This window comes from Procambarus clarkii, chromosome 6 (genome assembly GCF_040958095.1).
Source record: "Procambarus clarkii isolate CNS0578487 chromosome 6, FALCON_Pclarkii_2.0, whole genome shotgun sequence".
Lineage (NCBI taxonomy): Eukaryota > Metazoa > Arthropoda > Malacostraca > Decapoda > Cambaridae > Procambarus > Procambarus clarkii.
In genome coordinates, this window is record NC_091155.1 from 16573934 (window position 1) to 16598909 (window position 24976).

Sequence of the window (24976 nt, forward strand, 5' to 3'; positions counted from 1 at the left end):
ATTTCTCACATAATATATAGGTTGTGTGGGGTCTATGTTCTCCTATTCCACATTCCATAACATGACATTTATTAACATTAAATTCCATTTGCCAAGTGGTGCTCCATATACTTATTTTGTCCAGGTCATCTTGAAGGGCATGACAGTCATCTAAATTTCTTATCCTTCCTATTATCTTAGCATCATCAGCAAACATGTTCATATAATTCTGTATACCAACTGGTAGATCATTTATGTACACAATAAACATCACTGGTGCAAGAACTGAACCCTGTGGTACTCCACTTGTGACATTTCTCCATTCTGATACATTGCCTCTGATTACTGCCCTCATTTTTCTATCAGTCAGAAAATTTTTCATCCATGATAGAAGCTTACCTGTCACCCCTCCAATATTTTCCAGTTTCCAGAACAACCTCTTATGTGGAACTCTGTCGAAAGCCTTTTTTAGGTCCAGATAGATGCAGTCAACCCAACCATCTCTTTCCTGTAATATCTCTGTGGCTCGATCATAGAAACTGAGTAAATTCGATACACAGGATCTTCCAGATCGAAAACCATACTGTCTGTCTGATATTATATCATTTCTCTCTAGGTGTTCTACCCATTTAGTTTTGATTAGTTTTTCCAATACTTTCACTATTACACTTGTCAATGATACAGGTCTATAATTGAGGGGGTCTTCCCTGCTGCCACTTTTGTAGATTGGAACAATGTTAGCCTGTTTCCACCCGTCTGCTACGATTCCTGTACACAGGGATGCCTGAAAGATCAGGTGAAGTGGAATGCTGAGCTCAGATGCACATTCTCTCAGAACCCATGGTGAAACGCCATCTGGGCCAGCTGCTTTGTTCTTACCGAGCTCCTTGAGCATTTTTTCCACTTCGTCTCTAGACACCTCTATGTGTTCTATGTTGTTCTCTGGAATTCTTATTGTATCTGGTTCCCTAAAGATTTCATTTTGTACAAACACACTTTGGAACTTTTCGTTTAGTGTTTCACACATTTCCTTTTCATCTTCCGTGAATCTATTTCCCATTTTCAACCTCTGAATATTATCCTTTACCTGCAATTTGTTGTTTATGAATTTATAGAATAGACCTGGTTCTGTTTTACATTTGTCCGCAATCCCTTTTTCAAAATTTCTTTCTGCCCCTCTCCTCACTGCCGTGTAGTTGTTTCTCGCATCTTTGTATCGCTGGTATGTTTGGGGGTTCGGCCTCTTCCTGTATTGATTCCATTTTTGTGTCTTTCGGTCTCTAGCCCTCTCGCAATTTCTATTGAACCAATCCTGTTTCCTAGTTCTGCATCTCTGTTTTGGTATAAATTTTTTTGTGCCTTTATCATATATTTCACAAAACTTGCCATACATCTCATTCACTTCCTTGCCTAGCATCAAGTCTGTCCAATTATACTCACTAAAAAAATTTCTAAGGTCACCATAATGTCCTCTCCTGAAGTCTGGTTTTTCAACTGCTTCAACCTCCTTATTTTCTTCCAGCTTATAACGCATTGCATACTTTATTCCCAAAAAGACATGGTCACTTTTACCCAAGGGAGGAAGGTACTGAATGTCAAATATCTCTTCCTCCTTCCTGGTAAATATCAAATCTAGCATGGAGGGAACGTCCCCTTCCCTCATCCTCGTAGCTTGTTTAACATGTTGATACAAGAATGTTTCCAGGATGAGGTCTACAAATTTACAGGTGTGTGTGTGTGTGTGTGCAGAAATATGAATAAAACAATTAACATCGTGTAGTGTACTCTATATATAAAAATATATTACTTTGAAACCCGTATCAGTCATTCAACAAAAAAATTGGGCTACTCTTATTACAAAATCGCTACTTTTTGACCGTCAGCTCGCTACTTTCAGCAATTTGTATCTGGCAACCCTGCATGGGCGCATTCGTTCAACAACAATAACACACGTGATCCTAGATTCGGGCATGGTATGTGAACTTTTCTCTGTATTTATGCACGAGACGAGTCACAATAACGTTAGTTTAGTTCAATTATTTTGCTCCCCATACCCATCCCGTGGGCGGTAGTGGAAAGGAATACAGAGGCACATAATGGCCTCAGGGACTGAACCCCACAATTAATTTAGCTAAGCAAGTTACAATCTTGCTGAGCTAGTTACAAAATTCAATAGTAGAAGGGACGACGATGTTTCGGTCCGTCCTGGCCCATTCTCAAGTCGGTATTTATGTCTTTAAGGAAGTTAATTATAACTTTCGTAACTTTCGATTGCCTATAAGCAGTCTGAGAACAGTAATATACCAGGAGGTTGTAGATGGTACGTAATTGAATTGTCCCAGTAGTACAGTTTTATTCGTTCTCGATCAGAATCGACAATTCTAGGTTCAACTCCCTGGCAGAATAGAAATTGTTAGGGGGTATTTCCTATCACCTAATACTCTGTTCACCAAGCAGTAAGTTGGTAATCAGGAGTTAGTAAGACATAAACATTCAGGAAATAACATACTTGCTTGTCCATTATTATTAGTTATTGCTCTGTTAATATTATTGTCTGACCCAGTTGGAATATGACCCGTCTGTTAATCGGGTCAACCCATGTGTTGTTTCCAAAAGGGTCGCCCATGTTGGAATCGGTGAACACCTAATAATATTGTTGAAAACATCTTGATAACTTATTAAACCAAATATCTTTTTATGTCATAAGAATGGCAGAAACAGGATCTATATGTGAAAACTCTTCCAAGACAAAATTTTAAATAAAACTGAAGATATTTGTAGTTGTATAAAAGTTCCATTTTTCATCTCTCGTAGAGCTGGAAGTCCACAATATTCATCTCAGAACAATGCTTATTTCACGCAGAATCTTTAATAAATGTAAGAGTTTTATATGTCTCAAGAAAGATAGAAACATAAGCTTCATTTTAAATACCTTATGGGCATATTTGAATTTAAAGCGAAGATACGTGTATTTTTATAATCGCCGAGCACTGATGCCGCACAAATCGAGCGACGGAGTAACACTCTCTCTGATCAATGCTTATTTCACGTAAATTTATTAAAAAACACAAATGTTTTATGTCTCAAGAAAGATAGAAATATAAGCTTCATTTTAAATACTTTACCATAGACATACAGTATATAAAGCTCAAGTGAAGATACATATGTTTTTATAGTGGCATTCAGTAGCTTGTCGGTCATGGAGTGCAGTAGCCTAAGCACTTGCCGATATAGTGTGTAATTAACAATCTTAGCTACCTATGTGCTTTAATATACTGTACCTACAATTTTCTCTTATCTTTTTTTCATTCCATGTAACTTATCATTTTTTTGTCTATAAATTTTGCAAGTATTTACCTCCTTAAAATTTTCTTAGATTAAGGACCTGCCTGAAACGCTGTGCGTACTAGTGGCTTTACAAGACTGTAATTACCATATTATGTATCCTCACATTCCCAATGTACATTCTTGTATATGCATAAATAAATAAATAAATAAATAAAACAAAGATACGCTAATAAAACCTAAAATATTATATGCCTTCAGAAAGACCAAGATATACTCGTTATTGTGAGTGCACCAAAGGAAATATATCTTGTTGGAGGACAAAGATATATCAATTTTAATGATTGTGTGAAATAAGCATTATTCTGAGATGAATATTGCAGATTTCCAGCTCTGAGAGATGAAAAATGCAACTTTTATACAACTACAAATATCTTTGGTTTTATTTTAAATTTTGTCCTGGAAGAGTTTTCACATATAGATCCTGTTTCTGCAGTTCTTCTGACATAAAAAGATCATTGGTTTATAAGTTATCAAGATGTTTTCAACAATATTATTAGGGCGTTTACCGATTCCAACATGGGTCACCATTTTGGGAACGCAACTCAAGGGTGGACCCGATTGATATATGGGTCAGATTACATTAAGGTTCAGAACATTATTACTATTAATTATTATTACTATTAATTAATAATATGAATATTAATATTCTTAATTTTCTGTGCAGATGTCATCAGAGTTGAGCAGGAAAGGAAACCAATTGTTGGGACTAAGTATGGACTCTGCTATGGGTAGGACTGGCAATCTTCCCAAAGCTGCACATTGTGTAAGGCTGCACATGATATATCAATTTAATTTAACCCCTCTAAGTTAATTAGCAGTTGATGTATTACTGTGATCTTTTAATGTGAGTGTCTTGGAATATAATGTAAATAGGAGCATTGGGATTGTATGCATTGGCTAATATAGCTTTCTTTTAACTATTTCAGGCTTTACTGTTGGCTTCAAAGTAGAAAGCTTTATATGTAAAAATATAAACCTTCACAAACTATAAGTTCCAATTCCACAATAATTCCTTCATATGTAATATTTTACTAATTGAAAATTATGCAAATGTTCCATTGCTGTTTAGTTAAATAATTTTCAAAAACTAGTTACAGTATTAAAATTTTGCTTGTTATGTGTAGGAAGAATATATTTTACTGCATATTGGTATTCACATTCCAATACGTTTGAATATGCAGTATGTTGTTTTTATCAATTATGTTTTTATAATAGGTAGATGATACAGAAAGCAGTACAGTGTCTGTCACAAATCCTTCTACTGCGGCAGCAGTAAAACCACAAACCAGTAGCATAAATATGCCTGGAAGATCGACCCCAGCCAGCATACAAGCAGGTAAGAATATCATTTAATCAGCTTGTGACAAAATTGCAAATAAAGAAGTGTTAGGTTGTCATTGTGTTAGGTTAGCCTAGCTATTATTTCCAATTTGTTTTTTAATTTGTATTAGTATGCAGTATTAGGCTATTGTAACAAATTGGAATGTACAAAGTCCAATATTTTTTTGGCAGATTCGTTCTTGGCTCCTGAAAACTATCTTTACTTACCAGACGTACCAAGAATAACTCCGGACAATAATGATGGTATTGTTTAGAAAATCATTTGATTATGGCATTTATAATACAGTAATATCAAACTTTACAACCTTGTGTAATACAATAAGTTTTTTTAACAATAACAACAGTATTTTTTTTCTATGCTCAGCATAATTGGCTTGAAATCCATCATCCCATTATAATTTCTATCACTTTGATCATTAGTTTAGACAGTTACAGTATCATCAAAACATTTAATGTAGCTTCTATTGCTTTAGTTATAAGGTGTCTTATTCAGAATGTATATTTTTTAACAGAGGGTCTCCGGACACTAGCAATTTTAGCTAAAGAGAACCTTGATCGGGAATATTGGAAAATAAACTCGGCTCTCCAGAAAAAATGTGAATACATCAAGCGAAGTTTAAATATTGAGGACCTAAATTATCTGAAGCCTTCAAACAAGAAAGGAAGAGGAGCAAATTATTGCAGGATTATTGAAATGAAACAAATGCAACGTTCAAACCTTTCATTAGGTAATTTGTTATTTAGTTATTTATTCCATGATGCATGTTTGTGTGTGTTCCTATATCATAGTATAATTATAGGTTTAATTGCTAGTGTAGATTTCACTTTGCCTCAGACTTATAATTATTTAAGTTTTTGGTGTTTTTATTATTCACAATTTGTTTATAGATAATCCAAGGTTATAGTCAACTTCTCCTTTGAAAACAGATATTTACCTGAGTGCCATTAACTCTAGTAGCCTAGACGAGTCCAGGAAGCCCGCGGCTTGTCGAAGGTCCCCCCATTTGCCTTGATGATCTTTTTCAGGTATATTTAGAAATTCAGCACAGTTTTGGCAGTTACAGCTCTGGTGGGTAGGCAGTTCTATGTGTTAATAACCCTCTGGGTCAAAAATAATTTCCTGTTGTCAGCCCTATATTTTCGTTTGTTGAATTTGAAACCGTTGCTCTTTGTTTGTATTGCATCTGAACCAAACTAGCCAAACTTTTCTTGATGTCATTGACTGCTTCATGTCTGGCAATCTTTCCCTGTGTCTTACGACAGATTAGGCCATGGCTGCCATATTGGTCTGCCCGTGCATAGCCGCAAATACACTGGTGTTCAGTGGAGATAGGGGCGGCAAGGCACAGGGCAACACAACACCAATACTTAGGGCCCCAAGGTGGAATTAGGGACTGCCAACAGGAAGTCTCTGGCATGGGGGGCTTGCACAGCTACAAGACGTGCTCTGTCCTTCTCATAAGCTGCCTCCAGCAATGCTGTGTCGATGTTCTCCACTATGGGGCTATCCCATTTGGCCTGTTTGCCGTCGTTTGGAAAAGTTGGTCGAGGGTGTGAGTTGGCAAGTGTCCCACTGACCCGTTCCTTCTGCAAATTTGGGACCATGAATGCCAATGGAGTTCCTTAGGTATTCTGGTAGTATTTCATTCACTAATTCACCTGTAGCACTTTTCGAGGACAAGAATGCCAGCAATGCTGATTGTGTCGCCATGCGAAACCACTGACCAGTTTCTTCTGCAAATTTGGGATCATGAATGCTAATGGAGTTCCATAGGTATTCTGGTAGTATTTCATTCACTAATTTACCTGTAGCACTTTTCGAGGACAAGAATGCCAGCAATGCTAACTGTTTGGCCTTGTGAATACTTATACCCCCCGAGTCTAACTGGGAGTATTGCTTGGACCCATTGGTATTTTGCAAGGAGAGGTTTAGCACTTTCATAGTTATTGACTTTAGGAACGAGTCATATTCTGTTAATTTTGGGTTGTCGAAGGAGGGAGCACACCTTCAGAAATAGGTAAATCTGTGCAGCCAGGCATCTTGCCAGGCACCATCTATTTAAACTGTATGTATAAATACTGTATACTGTATATGTATACTGTATTTATACTGTATATATATATATATATATTATATATATACCTGTATAATATATATATATATATATATAATATATATATATATATATATATATAATATATATATACTCACACAGTATATAAATAAACTTCATGATATTTTTGTTAAATTTGTAGTCATAGACAGCAAAAAATCTAGATAGTTTACAAATAAAAATAGATAAAGTTGTGGGGAAAACTGCTGGGATTGATATGAGAGGAGAACTACTAGGGTCTTGTACTGTACTAAAATTAAAAATTTACTGTATGCAAAATTAATTCAACTAAAGTCTCTAGCTAGGGTCGTAAATCCTAGCTCCTCTTTTCCTAATGACAGACTGTGGGCTGTAAGGGGCAGGTGGGGGTGAATGAAGAGGTTGATTGAAGCTCCACAATCCACCTGTAGGCAATTATCTCACATCAGCTTGTATTTTTAATACAAGGATAAGATTTTAATAAATTCAGTTCTATGACTGACGACTGGTTCTGTTTAAATCAGGGATTTAAACATCTAGTTATGTTTAATAACTAGTTATGTTGATAGTTATGGTGCTAGTCCAGCCTAGCACCATAACTATCAACAGCCAATATTCATTTACTATAAACACAACAATTTAAACTGTAGAAGTATGATATTAAATGACCTTAAATGTTGCCTAAGTACTGTTAACTAAGTACAAGAGATTATATTCAATTAGATAAACTTATATGATAAATTGAAGATAACTAAGCAAGCAATTGTTAACTTAATTTATATATTCAAGGATATATATAGATATAGATATATTCAATTTATATGAAGAGGTTCAGTCAGCTCGACTAAAACTCTTCCCAGACTAGGGACACTTATGAAGCAGTGAACCTCACAAATGTCTAGGGTCCTGGAAAAGATTCAGTTGCTGTAAGATTAATGAATACTCACTGAAATATAAGGCATTGCTTCACCCTATAACCGACAGACAGACCTATTGGATATATTAAAGTTATACAAGCATACAATTGGCTAATTAATACACTAAATAATATTCAATATACTTCTCTGAATGCCAGGTGCCTGTCCAACAAGTGTGCCAGACCGGATAACTCTTTTGTAGAGTTTAGGCACGATATTTTATATCACAGCGTTGCTGTATACTGTAATGTTCTAGTAGCGTTGCTAATTGATTGTCCTTAATTGCGGTTGCAATAAGTTAGATAAGTGATGATGGTGGAGGTGGAGACAGCAATACCTTGTGTGCTCCACTCTACACTTATTAGATATGTTCAAGGAATTTTTCCTTGTAGATATATTGTCCAGGTAATCCCCCAGTTCTAGAGAGTAATGACTGGTGATAAAGATAATTGGATAAGGGGATAAGGTGTCCTAAGCTGAATACTGTAATTGTTCGCAAGGCACTGTCACACGTTTTCACCGTTTTGTAAACACACGCGTTCTGCCTCTAGGCGTGGTGGGCGTTTCTCTCCCAGCCATCGTCCCCCCCATGCTCCCTGAGCAAGGTAGCCTTCAATGAATATTGATTGATTATTTTTACTGTCTAGACATATGATTGAGATGTGATTATAATATTATTAGATATAGGATTTAAAGATTATAAATAGTACTTGCTAGCACTATTGATTCTTATTAAGGATTTTATTTAATCCCTACTGGAAATCGATTTAATTGTTACAATAGTTTTTAATTAAGCAATCCTTCTAGAAGCTTCTGGATCATTGAGAAATCATGCACAAAGTCACGTAGGCACCTATAGGGCCCTATGGTGTACGTGATCATAGGTGCATTGTCATGTATGATCCAGATGTATAATGAATCTGTAGTGATTCTGATATGATTTTGATATGATTTTGTTATGATTTAGATATGATATAAATAATACATTTCTTAGATAATATATAGTGGGTAAAAAATTTCCCACAAAAGTGTTGTGGAATTACCTTACTTAAAGGTTGATTTTCTGCCCACAGCCCTATTGCCTGCTTCTGTTTCACCTCCACACATTCAAAGTTCTGACTTCTCAACTAGTGTACCAACGTATACTCAAATGCATTTACCAGCTGCAGAACAAACACCAAAATCATTTAATTCTGGTATGTCCCTATTTGAACTATGTAATGTAATATAATCTTAGTACTTAGTATCTACTGTATATATATCATAGTATAACTAACTCATTACTGAAAGCTGTCAGTTGTTCTAGATGCCTATATAATATGTATAAAATACACTTTTATTTATATCTATTTGCTCTTGAAGATTTTCCTGACTAATTTAGAATTCCATATTTCAAAGCACTTGCTACAGATCTGGAGGAAATTTATGATTCTCAAGTAGGAAAAAAATGCATCTCAAAGGGATAGAGTAGCTTAGGCTATTTCTACTCCCCAAAGATGTGAGATCTTTTGAACTCGGCACACCTCAGGGAGGAGTGTTGAGTCCCACCCTGTTTAATATACTAATGAATAAGATAGCATCTGAGAGATACTCAAATGGGGTAACTCCGATCATATACCTTGAGGTTACCTTGAGGTGCTTCCGGGGCTTAGCGTCCCCGCGGCCCGGTCGTCGACCAGGCCTCCTGGTTGCCGGACTGATCAACCAGGCTGTTGGACGCGGCTGCTCGCAGCCTGATGTATGAGTCACAGCCTGGTTGATCAGGTATCCTTTGGAGGTGCTTATCCAGTTCTCCAGTTATATGCCGATGATATTTTGTTTCAGGGCAAAGATATTTCAAAGGTTCAAACGGTGTTGAATAATTTTGGAAACCTGTGTCACCATTTGGGACGGGTGGTTAATGAAGACAAAACTAAGTTTAAATGTAGAAGTCGGAGGCCCATTATATTGAAAATAAACGGTAAAAATCTAGAGAAAGTTAATATATATATATAAATATTTAGGCATATATGTTGGATATACTGGTACCCATGAGAGTTTGGAAGCTGAGATGAACAGACTGTTGGGTCAATGTCGGAGGAGATTACAACCTCTGAAGGCCTTGACATGCTGTGGAAAGGGAGTGGGAGTCCCTGTGTTACGAATGATATACTTGAGTACTGTAAGATCACTTATTGATTATGCTGCACCTGTCATTTCTTGTTTTGGTAAAGGTAGGATGGGCAAGTTGGAGAAGGTACAAAATGAAGTCATGAGAATTATCTTAGGATGCCCAAGAAATGCTATGATAGAGATGATGAGGATGGAGTTGAATCTGAAGAGTATAGGGGGATAGAATTTCAGAGAGATGTAGCCATTACCATTAGATTAATGAGTGGTGGGGGAGCTAATGAATTAATCCTCTCAGTTCAAAAGGTGGGAAGTAAATGGACAATATATGATAAAGAAGAGAGCATATATGAGTACCTTATGCTCAAATTTTACAAAGTATGGTGTTTTTACAGAATGTATTACTGTGCTTAAGAGAAAAGTCACACCACCATGGGAGGATTGTAATGTAGATGTAGTAATTATTCCATTGCAAAAGAAAAAATGTATGTATGAAATAGGAGAGCTGGGGGCAACATATGATTGTATAATTAGAAAATTGCTTACAGAAAACACTACATGTATATTGTGTGGTCAGTAGCTAGGGATAGGAAGGCAGGATGTGGAGTCTTGATCAGGGAGTACACTGACATCGGCACTGTAGATACTGTTATTGGATGCTGCTTAACTGAAAATGTCTCTTCAACGCAGGCTGAACTCCAAGGTGTATTAGCAAGACTACAGGAAGTAGTCAAATGTGGTAAAAATGCCTGCTTTATTGACAATAGAGGAGCGTTAGTCTTTATATAGCAGACGCCCAGTATACCAGAATATTGTGATAGTGTGTAAAGAAATTTGAAATAACTGGGTATAAAGTAAGATGTCCCCTTGAAGGGTCCTCTTGAGTCCCCTTGAGGGACTTGAAATAGAGGGGGTAGAAATAGTCTAAGCTACTCTATCCCTTTGAGATATATTTTTTTTCTTGCCTCAATAAACATACTTGAACTTGGATAGGTAATAGGTGTGGAGTGGGTGTTTAATAGAGGGTCCCACGGTTAAACACAATTTTTAAGGTACAGTACTTAGCAGGCAGTCATGTTGTCCAGGAGGGACAATTTGACCATGTTGTCCATATATATATGTTGTACCTAGTAGCCAGAACATAGTACTTGGTCTACTATGCAAAGCCCAATTTGCCTAATAAGCCAAGTTTTCCTGAATTTATATATTTTCCTAAATTCTTTTCCCATGAAATGATAAAGGAATTAATTTCATTATGTATGAGTTTATTTTTCTTAAATTGAGTTAAAACTAACGAAGATATATGACCGAACCTAACCAACAATACCTAACCTAACCTATCTTGACTTAATCTAAACTAACATAACAAAGTTAATAATTTATGTTCTTAATATAATATGATAATAATATTTAAAATAAACCAATTGTAAACAATATATTGAAAATAAAAAAATTCACTCGGCCTATTGGGTAAACAACATATGTTTACAAGAAAGACTGCTACCAAAATATACTAATTATATATATATATATATATATATATATATATATATATATATATATATATATATATATATATAATAATATATTTTTTTTTGGTAGTATATTTTGGTAGCAGTCTCTCTTGTAAACATTTGTTAAATATGACCGAAAAGTTAAGATTAATAATTCTAACACAAATTTTCTCTTTCTTATGTTTCTTTTCACTGTTGATAGGAATTGAAAAATCAGTTCTCATAAATTCATTTTTATTTCTAGTCTGACATGACGCTTGACCGCATTTCGTAATAACTTATTATATTTTCAAAGACTTTGGCACCCATAATTTCACCCAACATTTTCAATGTGTCTGAGAGCAGTGCCCCTCTTCCATTGTTGTTCAACAAATTTGAGATCCATTGACACTATTGCTCATGGCCCAGCCAACAACATCAACAGGTAACAATTATAACATCAAACTTTATTTAGAAGGTTTTAATTTAGTATGAACTTGCAGTGTGCAGCTATGAGGACTAATTTATCGGTATATCTAATGATGTTTGTATGTGGAAACAGCTAGATCTTGACAAGCTGTAATAATTACATACATCTTCAACTTCTACCTGATGCTGTGTCAGCCCTCAGGCAGACTCAGGGACTAAAACCCTAAATTCATTTAGCTCAGCAAGTTAGTTTTAATGAGGTAGTTTCAAAATTAAATGCACATCATCACATCAACAATAGGCTAGAGACTGACCTCAAGTACAGTTTCTCAATTAAGCAACTGATAAATGTGGTGAGTTTAGGCTATTTCCAGGAAACATCATTTTAATGTGAAGTATTTCATTGCAGGTTTGAAAGGAAAATTCCTAATGAGATGCACAGAATGCCAGGAATGTGTTCACGTACGGTCTGCAAAATGCCAGAGATGTGGGTACAACTTTAAAGCTCGTCGGATGGAAAGCAAACACAAAATGGAAGAATCTCTCCATCTTATTGGAAAGAAGGTGGCAGGACGAAACAACATCTCCCGGGCTTACAGAGCCATTGAGAAGCAGGTAATAACTGCTGTTTCCTGAATATATTATATTGAATTCAGTTTATATATATATATTATATATATATATATATATATATGTATATATATATGTATATATATATATGTATATATATATGTATATATCTCCCAGGTACCTATTTACTGCTAGGTAACAGGGGCAAAGGGTGAAAGAAACTCTGCCCATCGTTTCTCACCGGTGCCCGGGATCACACCCGAGACCACAGGATCACGTGTCCAGTGTGCTGTCCGCTCGACCGGCCAGCTCCTTTGTGTGTGTGTGTGCATAAATCACGAAAATTAACACATTATGAAAAATATGATGGTGACGAATCATCTAGGAGGAAATGAAACGGGAATTTCCTTAAATTCCTGTTTTAAATTTTAAATTAAACAGGAAGGAAATTAGGTTTATTTATAAATGATTGAATAAGGGCAGGTAGGTGATTTGAATGGGTTTCTAACCACATGGATGAGAGCATCACCTGTTTCCTATCCTACATTGTTGCTTGGTGATCTTTAAATATTTGCTCCTGGTTTGTTACATCTGGCCCTTTTAAAGAAGTAATGTAGAGCAATATCCTCCAAAGTGTTAGGGAATTTAAATACATTCAATAACATCTGTCATGTCCCATTAGATATGTTTTTAGCCCTTTAGACTTAACTGTTCCTGGTATGAGAATTCCCCAGTGTAGAACTTTCTCAAAAGAGATAGATCTTTATGAAGACGAGATCTTTATGAAGACGAGATCTTGATGAGGCCTTTCGTTCATTAGGATTTTACCCCTTCTTTTCAGATGGCAAAAATGCGCGGTGCTGGGTATGAAACTTTGTTCATCTATTACAAGAAAGGACTCCATAAAGCTACTCAAGGCATTTTGCCAGCAGATTGCCTAACAGCAGCAGACAGTAAATCGATAAGCAATATCTTTCATTTGTGTAAGTACTGTATTGCAATATACTAATGCAATATTATATAATATAATCTAATCTAATATAATATTGCATATACTAATGTAATATAATGTAATATAATTTAATATAGTGGATTAATAATGCATAGACCTTAATGCAATAAATAAAATAACCCTCTAGGATTTGTCTTTGCTTTTCCAAGTTTTGAAATATGATGTTCATAGTTTTGCTTTCCTTTCCTTTCACATTTCATGTTTAACATTTCTGACTAGTTGGACAAAATATCCCATGCATACAAGGATTTTTGTACATACAATGTTCTTAAGCACATTATTATACACTTGGGGTCATTATTATCTGAACTGATAAATTTATATTGTATACTATATTACTGTGCTTTGCTAAGAATAAGTTTAAATGTTATATATTGAATATAAAAACAATTCCCTGTTACCTTGCCTGTTGCCAGATTCACATTCCATTACATGATAAGCACACCTCCCATAAACGGTATATTGCCAACATATTTTTGCTGAAATTTTAATAATTAAATTATTAGAAACTTTTATCTTCAGATCGCAAGAGGAAGTTGGAGGCTGCAGAAGTAAATCAACTCACAGTTGAACATAATGATTCTGTGACACCATTGACTAGAGGTCAGTAAAATTGTATTTATTTATATATGTATATATATATATGTATATATATATATATATGTATATGTATATATATATATATGTATATGTATATATATATATATATATATGTATATGTATATATATATATATGTATATGTATATGTATATGTATATATATATGTATGTATATATATATATGTATGTATATATATATATATATATATATATATATATATATATATATATATATATATATATATATATATATATATATATATATATATATATATATATATATATATATATATGTATATATATATATATATGTATATATATATATATATATATGTATATATATATATATGTATATATATATATATATATATGTATATATATATATGTATATATATGTATATATATATATATATATATATATGTATATATATATATATGTATATATATATATGTACATATATATATATACTGTATGTATATATGTATATATATATATATATATATGTATATATATATGTATATATATATGTATATATATATGTATATATATATGTATATATATATATATGTATATATATATGTATATATATATATATGTATATATATATGTATATATGTATATATGTATATATATATATATATATATGTATATATATATATATATATATATATATATATATATATATATATATATATATATATATATATATATATATATATATGTCGTACCTAGTAGCCAGAACGCACTTCTCAGCCTACTATGCAAGGCCCGATTTGCCTAATAAGCCAAGTTTTCCTGAATTATTATATTTTCACTAATTTTTTTCTTATGATATGATAAAGCTACCCATTTCATTATGTATGAGGTAAAAAAATTTTATTGGAGTTAAAATTAACGTAGATATATGACCGAACCTAACCAACCCTACCTAACCTAACCTAACCTATCTCTATAGGTTAGGTTAGGTTAGGTAGCCGAAAAAGTTAGGTTAGGTTAGGTTAGGTAGGTTAGGTAGTCGAAAAACAATTAATTCATGAAAACTTGGCTTATTAGGCAAATCGGGCCTTGCATAGTAGGCTGAGAAGTGCGTTCTGGCTACTAGGTACGACATATATATATATATATATATATATATATATATATATATATATATATATATAATATACCTAGTAGCCAGAACGCACTTTTTGGCCTACTATGCAAGGCCCGATTTGCCTAATAAGCCAAGTTTTCCTGAATTAATATATTTTCTCTAATTTTTTACTTATGAAATGATAAAGCTACCCATTTCATTATGTATGAGGTCAATTTTTTTTATTGGAGTTAAAATTAACGTAGATATATGACCGAACCTAGCCAACCCTACCTAACCTAACCTATCTTTATAGGTTAGGTTTGGTTAGGTAGTCGAAAAAGTTAGGTTAGGTTAGGTAGTCGAAAAACAATTCATGAAAACTTGGCTTATTAGGCAAATCGGGGCTTGGATAGTAGGCTGAGAAGTGCATTCTGGCTACTAGGTACGACATATATATATATATATACAGTATATATATATATATATATATATATATATATATATATATATATATATATATATATATATATATATATATATATATATATATATATATATATATATATAATTATATATATATTGTGACGGCAAAGTGTTGGAGTGTAGATGTTCGGCAGTCCTCCAATGGCAGGTGTCAATGCCTAGTCACACTTACAAAAAAAAAGATAGACTGCTTGCCTGTTTGTCTGTGGTAAAGTAAGGGAAGACACGCAAAACACAAAGTATGAATAATGAAACTTTAATTAATATAGAAAACAAATTATAAACAAAGACAATTCCTTGGCAATGTACAGTGCAAATGAACAAGTCAAAAACAATATAACATAAATGAATAATAGGGATGAAGTTACTCTACAATAATAATAAAGTTAAAGGTGAAAAATAAATCTACAAGTTAAAGGTTAAAAATCTACATCGATTTGAAGGGCATTAGATTCGTCTGCATCTCCTATGTTCACCAGTATCTTAGCATCATCCACAAACATGTTCATATAATTCTGTGTTTCTTCTGGTAGATCATTTATGTAGACTATGAACATTACTGGTGCAAGAACTGAACCCTGTGGTAATCCGCTAGTAACACTCCTCCAGTCAGCTACATTGTTTCTGTTTACTGCCCTCCTCTTGTCTGTCAGTTAAAACATTTCATTCATATCAGAAGTCTCCCTGTCACCCCTCCAGCTTGTTCCAGTTTCCAGAACAGTTTTTTTTGTTGTGTGGGACTGTCAAAAGCCTTTTTTTAGGTTTAGATAGACAGTAAACCCAACAACCTTTTACTTGTAATATCTCTGTGGCTCTATCATGAAAACTAAGTAGATTTGTTACACTTCATCTTCCTGCTAGAAAACAATATTATGTCATGACTCTTTAGGTGTTCTAAGTACTGCATGTCAAACATTTAGTACCTTCTTCCCTTGGGAAAGTGTGTGTTTGTCATACTAGACCCCCTCCCCATCCGGCCCGTTGGCGTCGTGAGGGGGCTTGGTGGATGGCTGCCGGAGTGTGATGCTCCGTTGGGCAGTCCTCTGTCCTTTTCTGGCCTTGCACTCCTGCTGCTGTCTTCTCCAATTGTGCCGGATCGCTTTTCCTTTTCCTTATGTTTCGTTTTTTCTCCCCCCTCTTCTCCTATCTGCTTGTTGTTTCCTGCTGACCTTTTGCTTGTTTTGGATTCTTTCTTTGGACTTCTTCTATTTTGACGCCCGGGTGCTTGAGGAGGCATACTCTTGCACCCGTAGAACTGTAGTACCCAACGTCTCGAGCGAGGGGAACCTTTTATTGTCAATCCCCCTTTCGTCGCTGAACCCGATCTCGACGGACTGACGGTTCTTAAGGTGGCGTTTGTGGGGCGTATACTCACGACGCACCCCTAGGGGGCCCCGACATGATCGGCGATAGCTTCCTGTTGGGTGTCCTGCCTCTAATTGTGGCTCCATGGTGGGTATGGGGGCACATTCGTGGATGAATTTGTCACTTTTTCGTCTCTATGTCGTTGAATGTTTCCGTTGTACCCTCTCAGGCTCGTGGGGTGGGCGACCAAGCCCCCGAGTCGGCCTGTATTGGAAGACCAGGCTCTGTAGCTCCCGCTGCGTTGGGCCCCGACCTTGCTCCTCCTTTGACTGTCCTGACTTCTTCCCCCAGCTCCCCTCCCTCCTCTGTGGTTGGGTCGAGCCTCCAGCCCTCGGTGGTGACCCTTCCTCCCCTGGTTTGGCTAAGTCTTTCGTTGTGACTACTGCGCCTTTTGACCCCTCTCTCTCTCTAGGGGTTCTCAACGCCGTTCGCGCCCCAACCGCACTCGCTCGATTCCTTCTCGTGCTGATGCGTATCAGGCCTTGTTTGGTCCTGCTTCATGGGCCAAATACTTTGATCTCCTCCCTCTTGATTCTGCGCCTCCTGACGATTTCTCCCTCCATCGGCATCTTGTAGATTCCGTGGATGCGTCTGTTACTTTCAACCCCACTCGTCTCGGTACACGTGTCGTTGCTGCTCCTTCTCAGGATGCGGCTTCCCGCTTGGCTGCCTTATCTTGCCTTGGCGAGATCCCTGTTCAGGTCTCCAAGAACGTTCAGATGAATGCCAGTGTTGGCACTATTCTCCTCCCACCCCATGTTGCAACCGGTGTTCGGAATCTGCAGGATTGCCACGATGATATTCGGCATATCCTTGATGCCCAAGGCCATTCTGTCCTCCAGGTTGACTCGTTTACTCGTCCCCCTCGTGGTCGTCGCCGTCAACCCCTTCGCGTTGTGAAGATCACCTTTGATGGTAGGACCCTTCCATCCTCTGTCATTCTTGCTGGTGCTAGGTGCTCTGTCCAGGAGTATATTCCTTCTCCTCGACTTTGTAACAAGTGCTGGAGGTTTGGGCATGGTGCCCTCTGCTGCTCTGGGACTGTCTCTCTCTGTCCTTTGTGTGGGAGTGAAGGTCACTCTAAGTCGGAGTGCACTTCTCCCCAGGCTCGTTGCCTCAACTGCGGTGAGGCCCATCCTACCTTCTCCCGTGCGCGTGTCCATTACAAGCTTGAGGCAGCTGTCCTCAACTTGAAGCACCGGGAGCGTTTATCTTTTCCTGAGGCGAGGTTCGCCGGCTCCCGCCTTTTGCTAATATCTCTTATGCTCGCGTGTTGCGCTCTTCCTCTCCTCATCCTTCCCGCCTTCCTCAGACTCGCAACCGTTTCCGGGCCTTGGACCCTGATGCGCCCACTGCCCCCTCCTTTGTTCCTTTGGGTTCTCTCCCGAAGGATCCTCCTCCTGGTCCTCTGTCTGGGGTTCCCCTTCCTTCTACCCGGTCTGTCGTGTCTCCTGTGTCTTCTTCCTCGTCCCCCTCCGATCCTCCTTCCCATCCTCTTCCTCCATCTATCGGCTCTCCCCACCGCCTGTCGGTGCGGGCGGATGTCCATCGCTCTCCTAACGGCCGTCGTGTGTGCTCTCGTTCAGCTTCTCCTGTTGAGACACTGGAATCCGTTGCCCGGTACGTAGTTGCTGGGACACCGGTCTCTTTAAGTCAGAAGCGAAAGCCTGGCTCCTCTCCTTCCTCTTCCCCGGCGGGTAAGAAGGCTTCGCTTTCTTCCTCAGCTCCTACTTCTGGCTCTGTTGCTCCTTTCCCTCCCGTTTCAGTGATTGCGCCCCCTGTTCCTGCTATGGAGGTTTCTTTGGCCCCTGCTTCCCTTTCGGTTGCTGCTCTTGCTGAGGTGCGCTCCCCTCTTTCTACTCCCCCTCTTCCTGCTGCTGTACTTGGCTGCTCCTCTCCGTTGTCTCCTCCTCTTCCTCCTCCTCCTCCTCCTCCTCCTCCTCCTCCTCCTCCTCCTCCTCCTCCTCCTCCTCCTCCGGACCCCGGCCGCCCACCTCTTATCTGTTCTCCCGTTTCCTTCCCTCCGTCTTTGCTCAGTTTACCCATGCCCCCCTAACCCTGACTTTGCTGACCCTGATCCCGACCCTGATATTCTTTAACGTGCTCTGTTGCTCTTTCGCCTTTGTTTCTTCCTTGTTCTCTGTTTTTGTCCTTTCTCTTCTCGTCGTTGTCCATTCTTCAATGGAACGTTCGAGGTTATTACGCCAATTTCCTCGAACTCCAACTTCTGATTTCGCGGTTTTCGCCCCTTTGTGTCTGTCTCCAGGAACCAATGCTTGGTGCTCGTCCTGGTCGTTTTCGTGGCTATTCCTTTCTCTCCCCCCCCCGGCCATTGCTGGGGCTTCTAATTCTTCTGCTCTCTTGATTCGTGCTGATATTCCCTTTGTTCCTTTGCTTTTTCCTTCGCCTCTCCATTGTTCTGCTGCTCGTATCTTTGTGGGGAAATGGTACACAGTTTGTTCCATTTATCTCCCCCCGAGTGTCCCGCTCTCTCTTCCTGATTTGAAACACCACCTAGACTCCTTGCCGGAGCCTGTGCTCCTGCTGGGTGACTTCAATTGTCGTCATTCTCTTTGGGGTGACGTTCTGACGAATACCCGGGGTCGCCTCCTTGAGCCGTTTCTCCTCTCTTCTTCCCTGTCTCTTCTGAATTCTGGTGAGCCCACTCATTTGGACTCACGGACTCGCACCCTTTCTTGTCTTGATCTTTCTCTCTGCTCTTCTTCTCTTTACTTAGATTTCACATGGCAGGTTCTTGATGACCTCCATGGAAGTGATCATTTCCCCATCCTTGTTTCCTTTTTCTCTTTTCGCCCTTCCCTCTCTTTCCCTAGGTGGCAGTTAGCTAAGGCAGACTGGACCCTATTTACCCTCAGTGCTGCTCTCTCTGACCTCTCCCTTCTGCCTCTCTCTCGCGCTCTCCTCCTTTTTCATGACACTGTCTTCAACGCTGCCCTCCGCTCTATTCCTCGCTCTTCCTCTCGGGGTCCACGGAAGTGCGTTCCCTGGTGGAATGCGGACTGTGCTCGGGCTGTCCGCTGTAAGCGTGCAGCCTGGAAGAGGCACCGCCGTAGGCAGACGACCGATTCTTTTCTTTTCTTTCGGAGAGCGAGTGCGGTGGCCCGTAGGGCCATCCGTACGGCTAAACGTGAATGTTGGGCATCTTATGTCTCAACAATTACGTCCGAAACCCCTCTGGCCCAGATCTGGAAGCGTATCCGCAAGATAGCGGGTAAGTTCGTTCCCGATGTTTCACCGGTCCTTCACCTCCATGATACTCTTGTGGCGGACCCGTTGCAGGTCGCTTCCGAACTGGGTTCCCACTTTTCTTCTGTTAGCTCTGGTCTTCATCTTCCCCAATCTTTCCTTCTTCGTAAACCTGTCCTTGAGTCTCATCCTTTAGATTTCTGCACTCATCTTCAGCTTCCCTATAATGATCCCTTCTCTCTCTCTGAACTTTGTTCTGCCCTGGCCCTCTGCGGTTCTACGGCGGCGGGCTCCGATCGTATTCATTATGAGATGCTTCGCCATCTCCCTCCGAGCACGTCTCAGTATTTACTGAGTCTGTATAATCGGATCTGGGAGTCGTCGTCAGTCCCTGAGGACTGGCTCGATGCCGTTGTCCTCCCTGTTCGCAAACCGGGGTCTCTGGGTACTTCCCCTAAGGACTTTCGCCCTATTGCTCTCACAAGTTGTGTCTGCAAACTCTTTGAACGTATGGTTAACGTTCGTCTGATGTGGTTCCTGGAACACCATCACCTCCTCTCCCCTTCTCAATTTGGTTTTCGCAAGTGCCGCAGCACGACAGATGTCCTGGTGAACTTGGAGGTCTATATTCGTACTGCTTTTGCTGCGAAGACCTCCGTTGTTGCCGTCCTTTTTGACCTGGAAAAGGCTTACGACACCACTTGGCGTTATCATATCCTATCTCAACTTCATTCTTTTGGCCTTCGTGGTCACCTCCCTCTCTTTCTCCGCGGCTTCCTCTCTCGTCGTTCCTTTCGGGTGCGCCTTGGTACCGCTCTCTCTCCCCCTCTTTTCAGCAATACGAAGGTGTGCCCCAGGGTAGTGTTCTGAGCACTACTCTTTTTCTGGTTGCCCTCAATGGTCTTCTTTCCTCTCTTCCTTCTGGTGTCTTCTCCGCTCTCTATGTCGATGATCTTACCCTTTGTTGTCAGGGTGATGATTCGCCTCTCCTTCAACGCTGGCTTCAACTTGCAATTGATGCCGTGTCGTCTTGGGCCACTGATCATGGCTTCAAGTTCTCTACTTCTAAGACTTGTGCCATGACTTTTACGCGGAAACGGGTTGTTCTTCGTCCCTCTTTGTCACTTTATGGTCATCCCCTTGAATACAAAGATTCCGCGAAGCTTTTGGGGTTATTCCTTGACACTCGTTTGTCTTGGTCTCCCCATATCTCTTACCTCCGTGTTGAGTGCTCTAAGGCCCTTACCCTCCTTCGGGTCTTGTCCCATACTTCTTGGGGGGCAGATAGGCGCACTCTCCTTGCTTTACATTCCTCTCTCGTCCTGTCTAAGCTCGATTATGGTTGCCCTGCTTACTCGTGTGCTTCTCCTTCTACTCTTCGCCGTCTTCATGCTTTGCACCATACTGGGTTGCGCCTCAGTTCTGGTGCCTTTCGTTCGACTCCCGTCCTTAGCTTGTATGTTGACACTGGCTTCCTGTCTCTCCAGGACCGCCGTGATCGCTACTGTCTTCGCTATCTTGCGCGGTCCTTGCAACATCCTTCCTCTCGCCTCTGTCGTGCTTTAACTTTTACCCCTCCTGCGGTTCCTGTTCCTCTTCACCACCTCCCTCTTTCTGTCCGGTTATCTCGCCTGCAGGATTCTCTTTCCGTTCGTATTTCTGATGTTTCTCCTCGTGTTGTTCCTTCTTTGCCCCCATGGAGGGTCCCTCTTCCGCGGTTTTGTACATCCTTGACCCGTATCACTAAAGCTTTTACCCCTCCTACGGTTCTAAAACGCCTTTTCCTCGAGCACTTTTCTTCTCACTGCCGCTCCGTTTCTGTCTTCACCGATGGGTCTAAGTCAGTGGACGGTGTTGGCTACTCTGTTGTTTTTCCTGATCGCACTTGTGTCGCTTGCCTCCGGAGACTAGCATCTTTACAGCGGAACTTTATGCTATTCTCTATGCTCTTCGTCTCCTGCTTTCTCGTTGTCAGTCTTCCTTTGTAGTTGTTGTTGACTCTCGTAGTGCCCTCATGGCTCTCGGGTCCTTTAATCCGGTTCATCCAGTGGTTGTCGAGATCCAGCATTGGCTGTTTCTCGTTCACAGTAAATTTAAGTCGGTTGAGTTTTGTTGGGTTCCCAGCCATATTGGTGTGTCTTTAAATGAGTGTGCGGATGCTGCCACCAAGGAAGCTGTCCGCTCTTGTCCCATCTCTCGTAAGGGCATTCCGTATTCCGACTTTTACCCGGTTATCCATTCCTCAGTCCTTACCCGTTGGCAGGCTTCTTGGTTGTCTATTACTGGTAACAAGCTACGTACTCTTAAATGTTGTGTTTCCTCGTGGCAGTCCTCCTTCCACCGTAACCGGCGGTGGGAAACAGCTCTGGCGAGGTTGCGTATTGGCGATACTCGCTTAACCCATGGTCACTTGATGGAGCGCCGCCCTGCTCCTTATTGTCCTAGTTGCATTGTCCCTCTTACGGTCGTGCATGTCCTTCTTGAATGTCCTGACTTCCAGGACGAGCGTGTGTCTTGCTTTCCGACCGCCCCTCGCGGTCACCTGTCCCTTGATAGAATTCTTGGTGACTCGGAAACTTTTGATATCGTTCGCCTTATGCGTTTTTGTTCTCGTATTGGCATCCTTGGTGATATTTAGCGCCCTCTGATTATTTTGCGTATTTGATGGTGCTATATAGCCTTCCCGGTTTGGTGCCTTCTTTTGATAATTACGTACTTACTTACTTGTCATACTAGATACTTTGCATAACAGAAAATTCCATTTCTCCCACCCTACCCATCAACATTGGTGTTCCTCAGGGCAGCATACTTGGCCCTCTCCTCTTTCTCATATACATTAATGACCTTCCAAATGCCTCCCAACACCTCAAACCAATTCTATTTGCTGACGACACAACCTTCATTTACTCCAGTCCTGACCCCTTGCTCTAAATGCCACAGTAAATACTGAGCTAAATAAAGTCCATCTTTGGCTAACTGCCAACAAACTCACCCTTAACATTGACAAAACTTTCTATATTCTGTTTGGCAATAAATCCTCTAATCAAATAAATCTCAAAATAAACAATACCCAAATTTGTAACAAATTAGATGGCAAATTCCTTGGCATTCTCATTGACCACAAGCTGAATTTCCAGGGACACGTTCAAAATATATAAAAAAAAGTTTCAAAAACTGTTGGCATTCTTTCTAAGATCAGATATTATTAGGACAATATTCAACTCTGGCCCCAGACATCACTCGGTACCCCTACTCAAATCTCTGAATATGTTAGACATTAAGTCTGCACATTCTCTCGTGTGTATTATACATATATAAAACGCTAAACTGTAATGGCAATCCTAACCTCAAAAGCTTCATAGAAGGTTGTAACAGAACCCATGAGCACCACACCAGAAATAAATACAGTTTTGATATTCCAAGAGTACGACTTAATCAAACTAGAAATGCTCTAAAAATCAAGGGACCCAGATTGTGGAATGACCTTCCCAACCATGTTAAAGACTGTACCTCTCTCAACCAGTTTCAGATAAAAACGAAGCTATACCTAATAAATTCCCTGTAACCTACCTTACCCCTCTATTGTTAACCAATGTCTGTTTTTTTTTTAAGGAGCGCTGTTTGTCGACAGAATTGTATTTGTGCTGCTTTTTCAGCTATGTTTTCATTTTATTCTGTATGCTCAATTAGTATTAAGCTTTAGTCATTTAAGTTTTTCATTCCCGAAACGCTTTGCGTAATAGTGGCTTTAGGCATTGTATGTACTAGCCCTATCTATAAATCCATCACTCTCTGTAAAATCTCTTGTATGTATGTACCTTACCTAAATAAACATTTGATTTGATTTTGAAAACACTGGCCTTATTGTTGGTCAGTGTTTATAGAGCAAAAAGTACTGGTTCATAGTTGATCAACCGGCTTCAACAATGAAGCCTTTCTTCCTGATGTTAGCGGTTAAATTTTTAATTATAGATGCGAGCGAATTATAACATGGAATTTTCTAATTTTTAATTATATATTTATTATAAATTTTTTTCCATTATTATTATTTTTATTATATATTCTAAATTTTTCTAGGTTCTAATGGCATTGGATGTGTGAGTACTAAACAGACCATAAATCAAGATGACGTGGATATAATGGATAAGGGCAAGACAACAGACTTCGAAATATCATCAAGTGGCATGCAGCAGCTAGAAGATGATTCATCAACCCCAATTTTGGGGAAGGAGAAACCCCAAAAATTCAGGAAAATTTGATTTTCCAGGATTTAAAAAAAAAACATTGCCAGTCAGGCTTAAATAATTGCCCAAGTCAAGCTAATATAACTTACCTCCTTTAGTTAAGATAGAGATTTCTGACACTGATAATTATAAATGTCTATCAGGGTAATATAACTAATGAAGTCAGGACATCCTTTTATTAAATTTGTCAAAACCTCTCTTAGCGAGTGTTTGCCTGTACCATGAAAAAGTAATGCAGTAAAACCACTAATTAATGCTAATGCTCTGTGTTTTGACTAATATTCCTTTTAGGTAAAGAATTAGGTAAAAAGTAGGCAATTAAGGGTTGTAAAAGATACATTGTGAGTTTGAAGCACAAGGAAACTATGAGGATGAAATAAGGTACTTTTTTTTATTTTACTTTTGAACTAAGCATGGTTTGGAATTTTTTTTAATTTATCAGTGAGAAAATTCCAAAGACTAGGCCCTTTTATTTGCATGGAGTGTTTGCACAGATTTAGTCTCACTCTGGGGATATCAAAGCAATATTTATTTCCGGTATGGTGCTCATTGGTTCTATTAAATATATCTTGAAAAAGTTTCAGATCAACATTAGCATTTAGGAACAAGGTTTTGTACATGTAGATTGCACAGGAGAATGTGTGGATTGTGGATTGAGTGCATGTTTAGCATGTTAATAAGGGACTTCAATAGCGAGACTGTGTGTTGTC

General features: G+C 38.8%; 1 protein-coding gene across 1 annotated transcript; it reads left to right on the forward strand.

The window, feature by feature from the left end:
* Positions 1–1835: 1835 nt before the first annotated feature.
* On the forward strand, positions 1836–24527 carry LOC138353121 (uncharacterized). The gene is made up of 10 exons (XM_069305913.1): positions 1836–1952; positions 3992–4090; positions 4543–4663; positions 4840–4911; positions 5181–5396; positions 8752–8874; positions 12119–12324; positions 13121–13262; positions 13814–13894; positions 24100–24527. Exons 1-10 carry the CDS (start codon positions 1950–1952, stop codon positions 24279–24281), a joined length of 1245 nt encoding a protein of 414 aa, XP_069162014.1. The 5' UTR covers positions 1836–1949; the 3' UTR covers positions 24282–24527.
* Positions 24528–24976: the final 449 nt, after the last annotated feature.

Coding starts and splice junctions, on each gene's coding strand:
- LOC138353121 (XM_069305913.1), top strand. Junction 12,325..13,120: donor ACAGAGCCATTGAGAAGCAG/GTAATAACTGCT, acceptor CCTTCTTTTCAG/ATGGCAAAAATGCGCGGTGC. Junction 13,895..24,099: donor TGTGACACCATTGACTAGAG/GTCAGTAAAATT, acceptor AAATTTTTCTAG/GTTCTAATGGCATTGGATGT.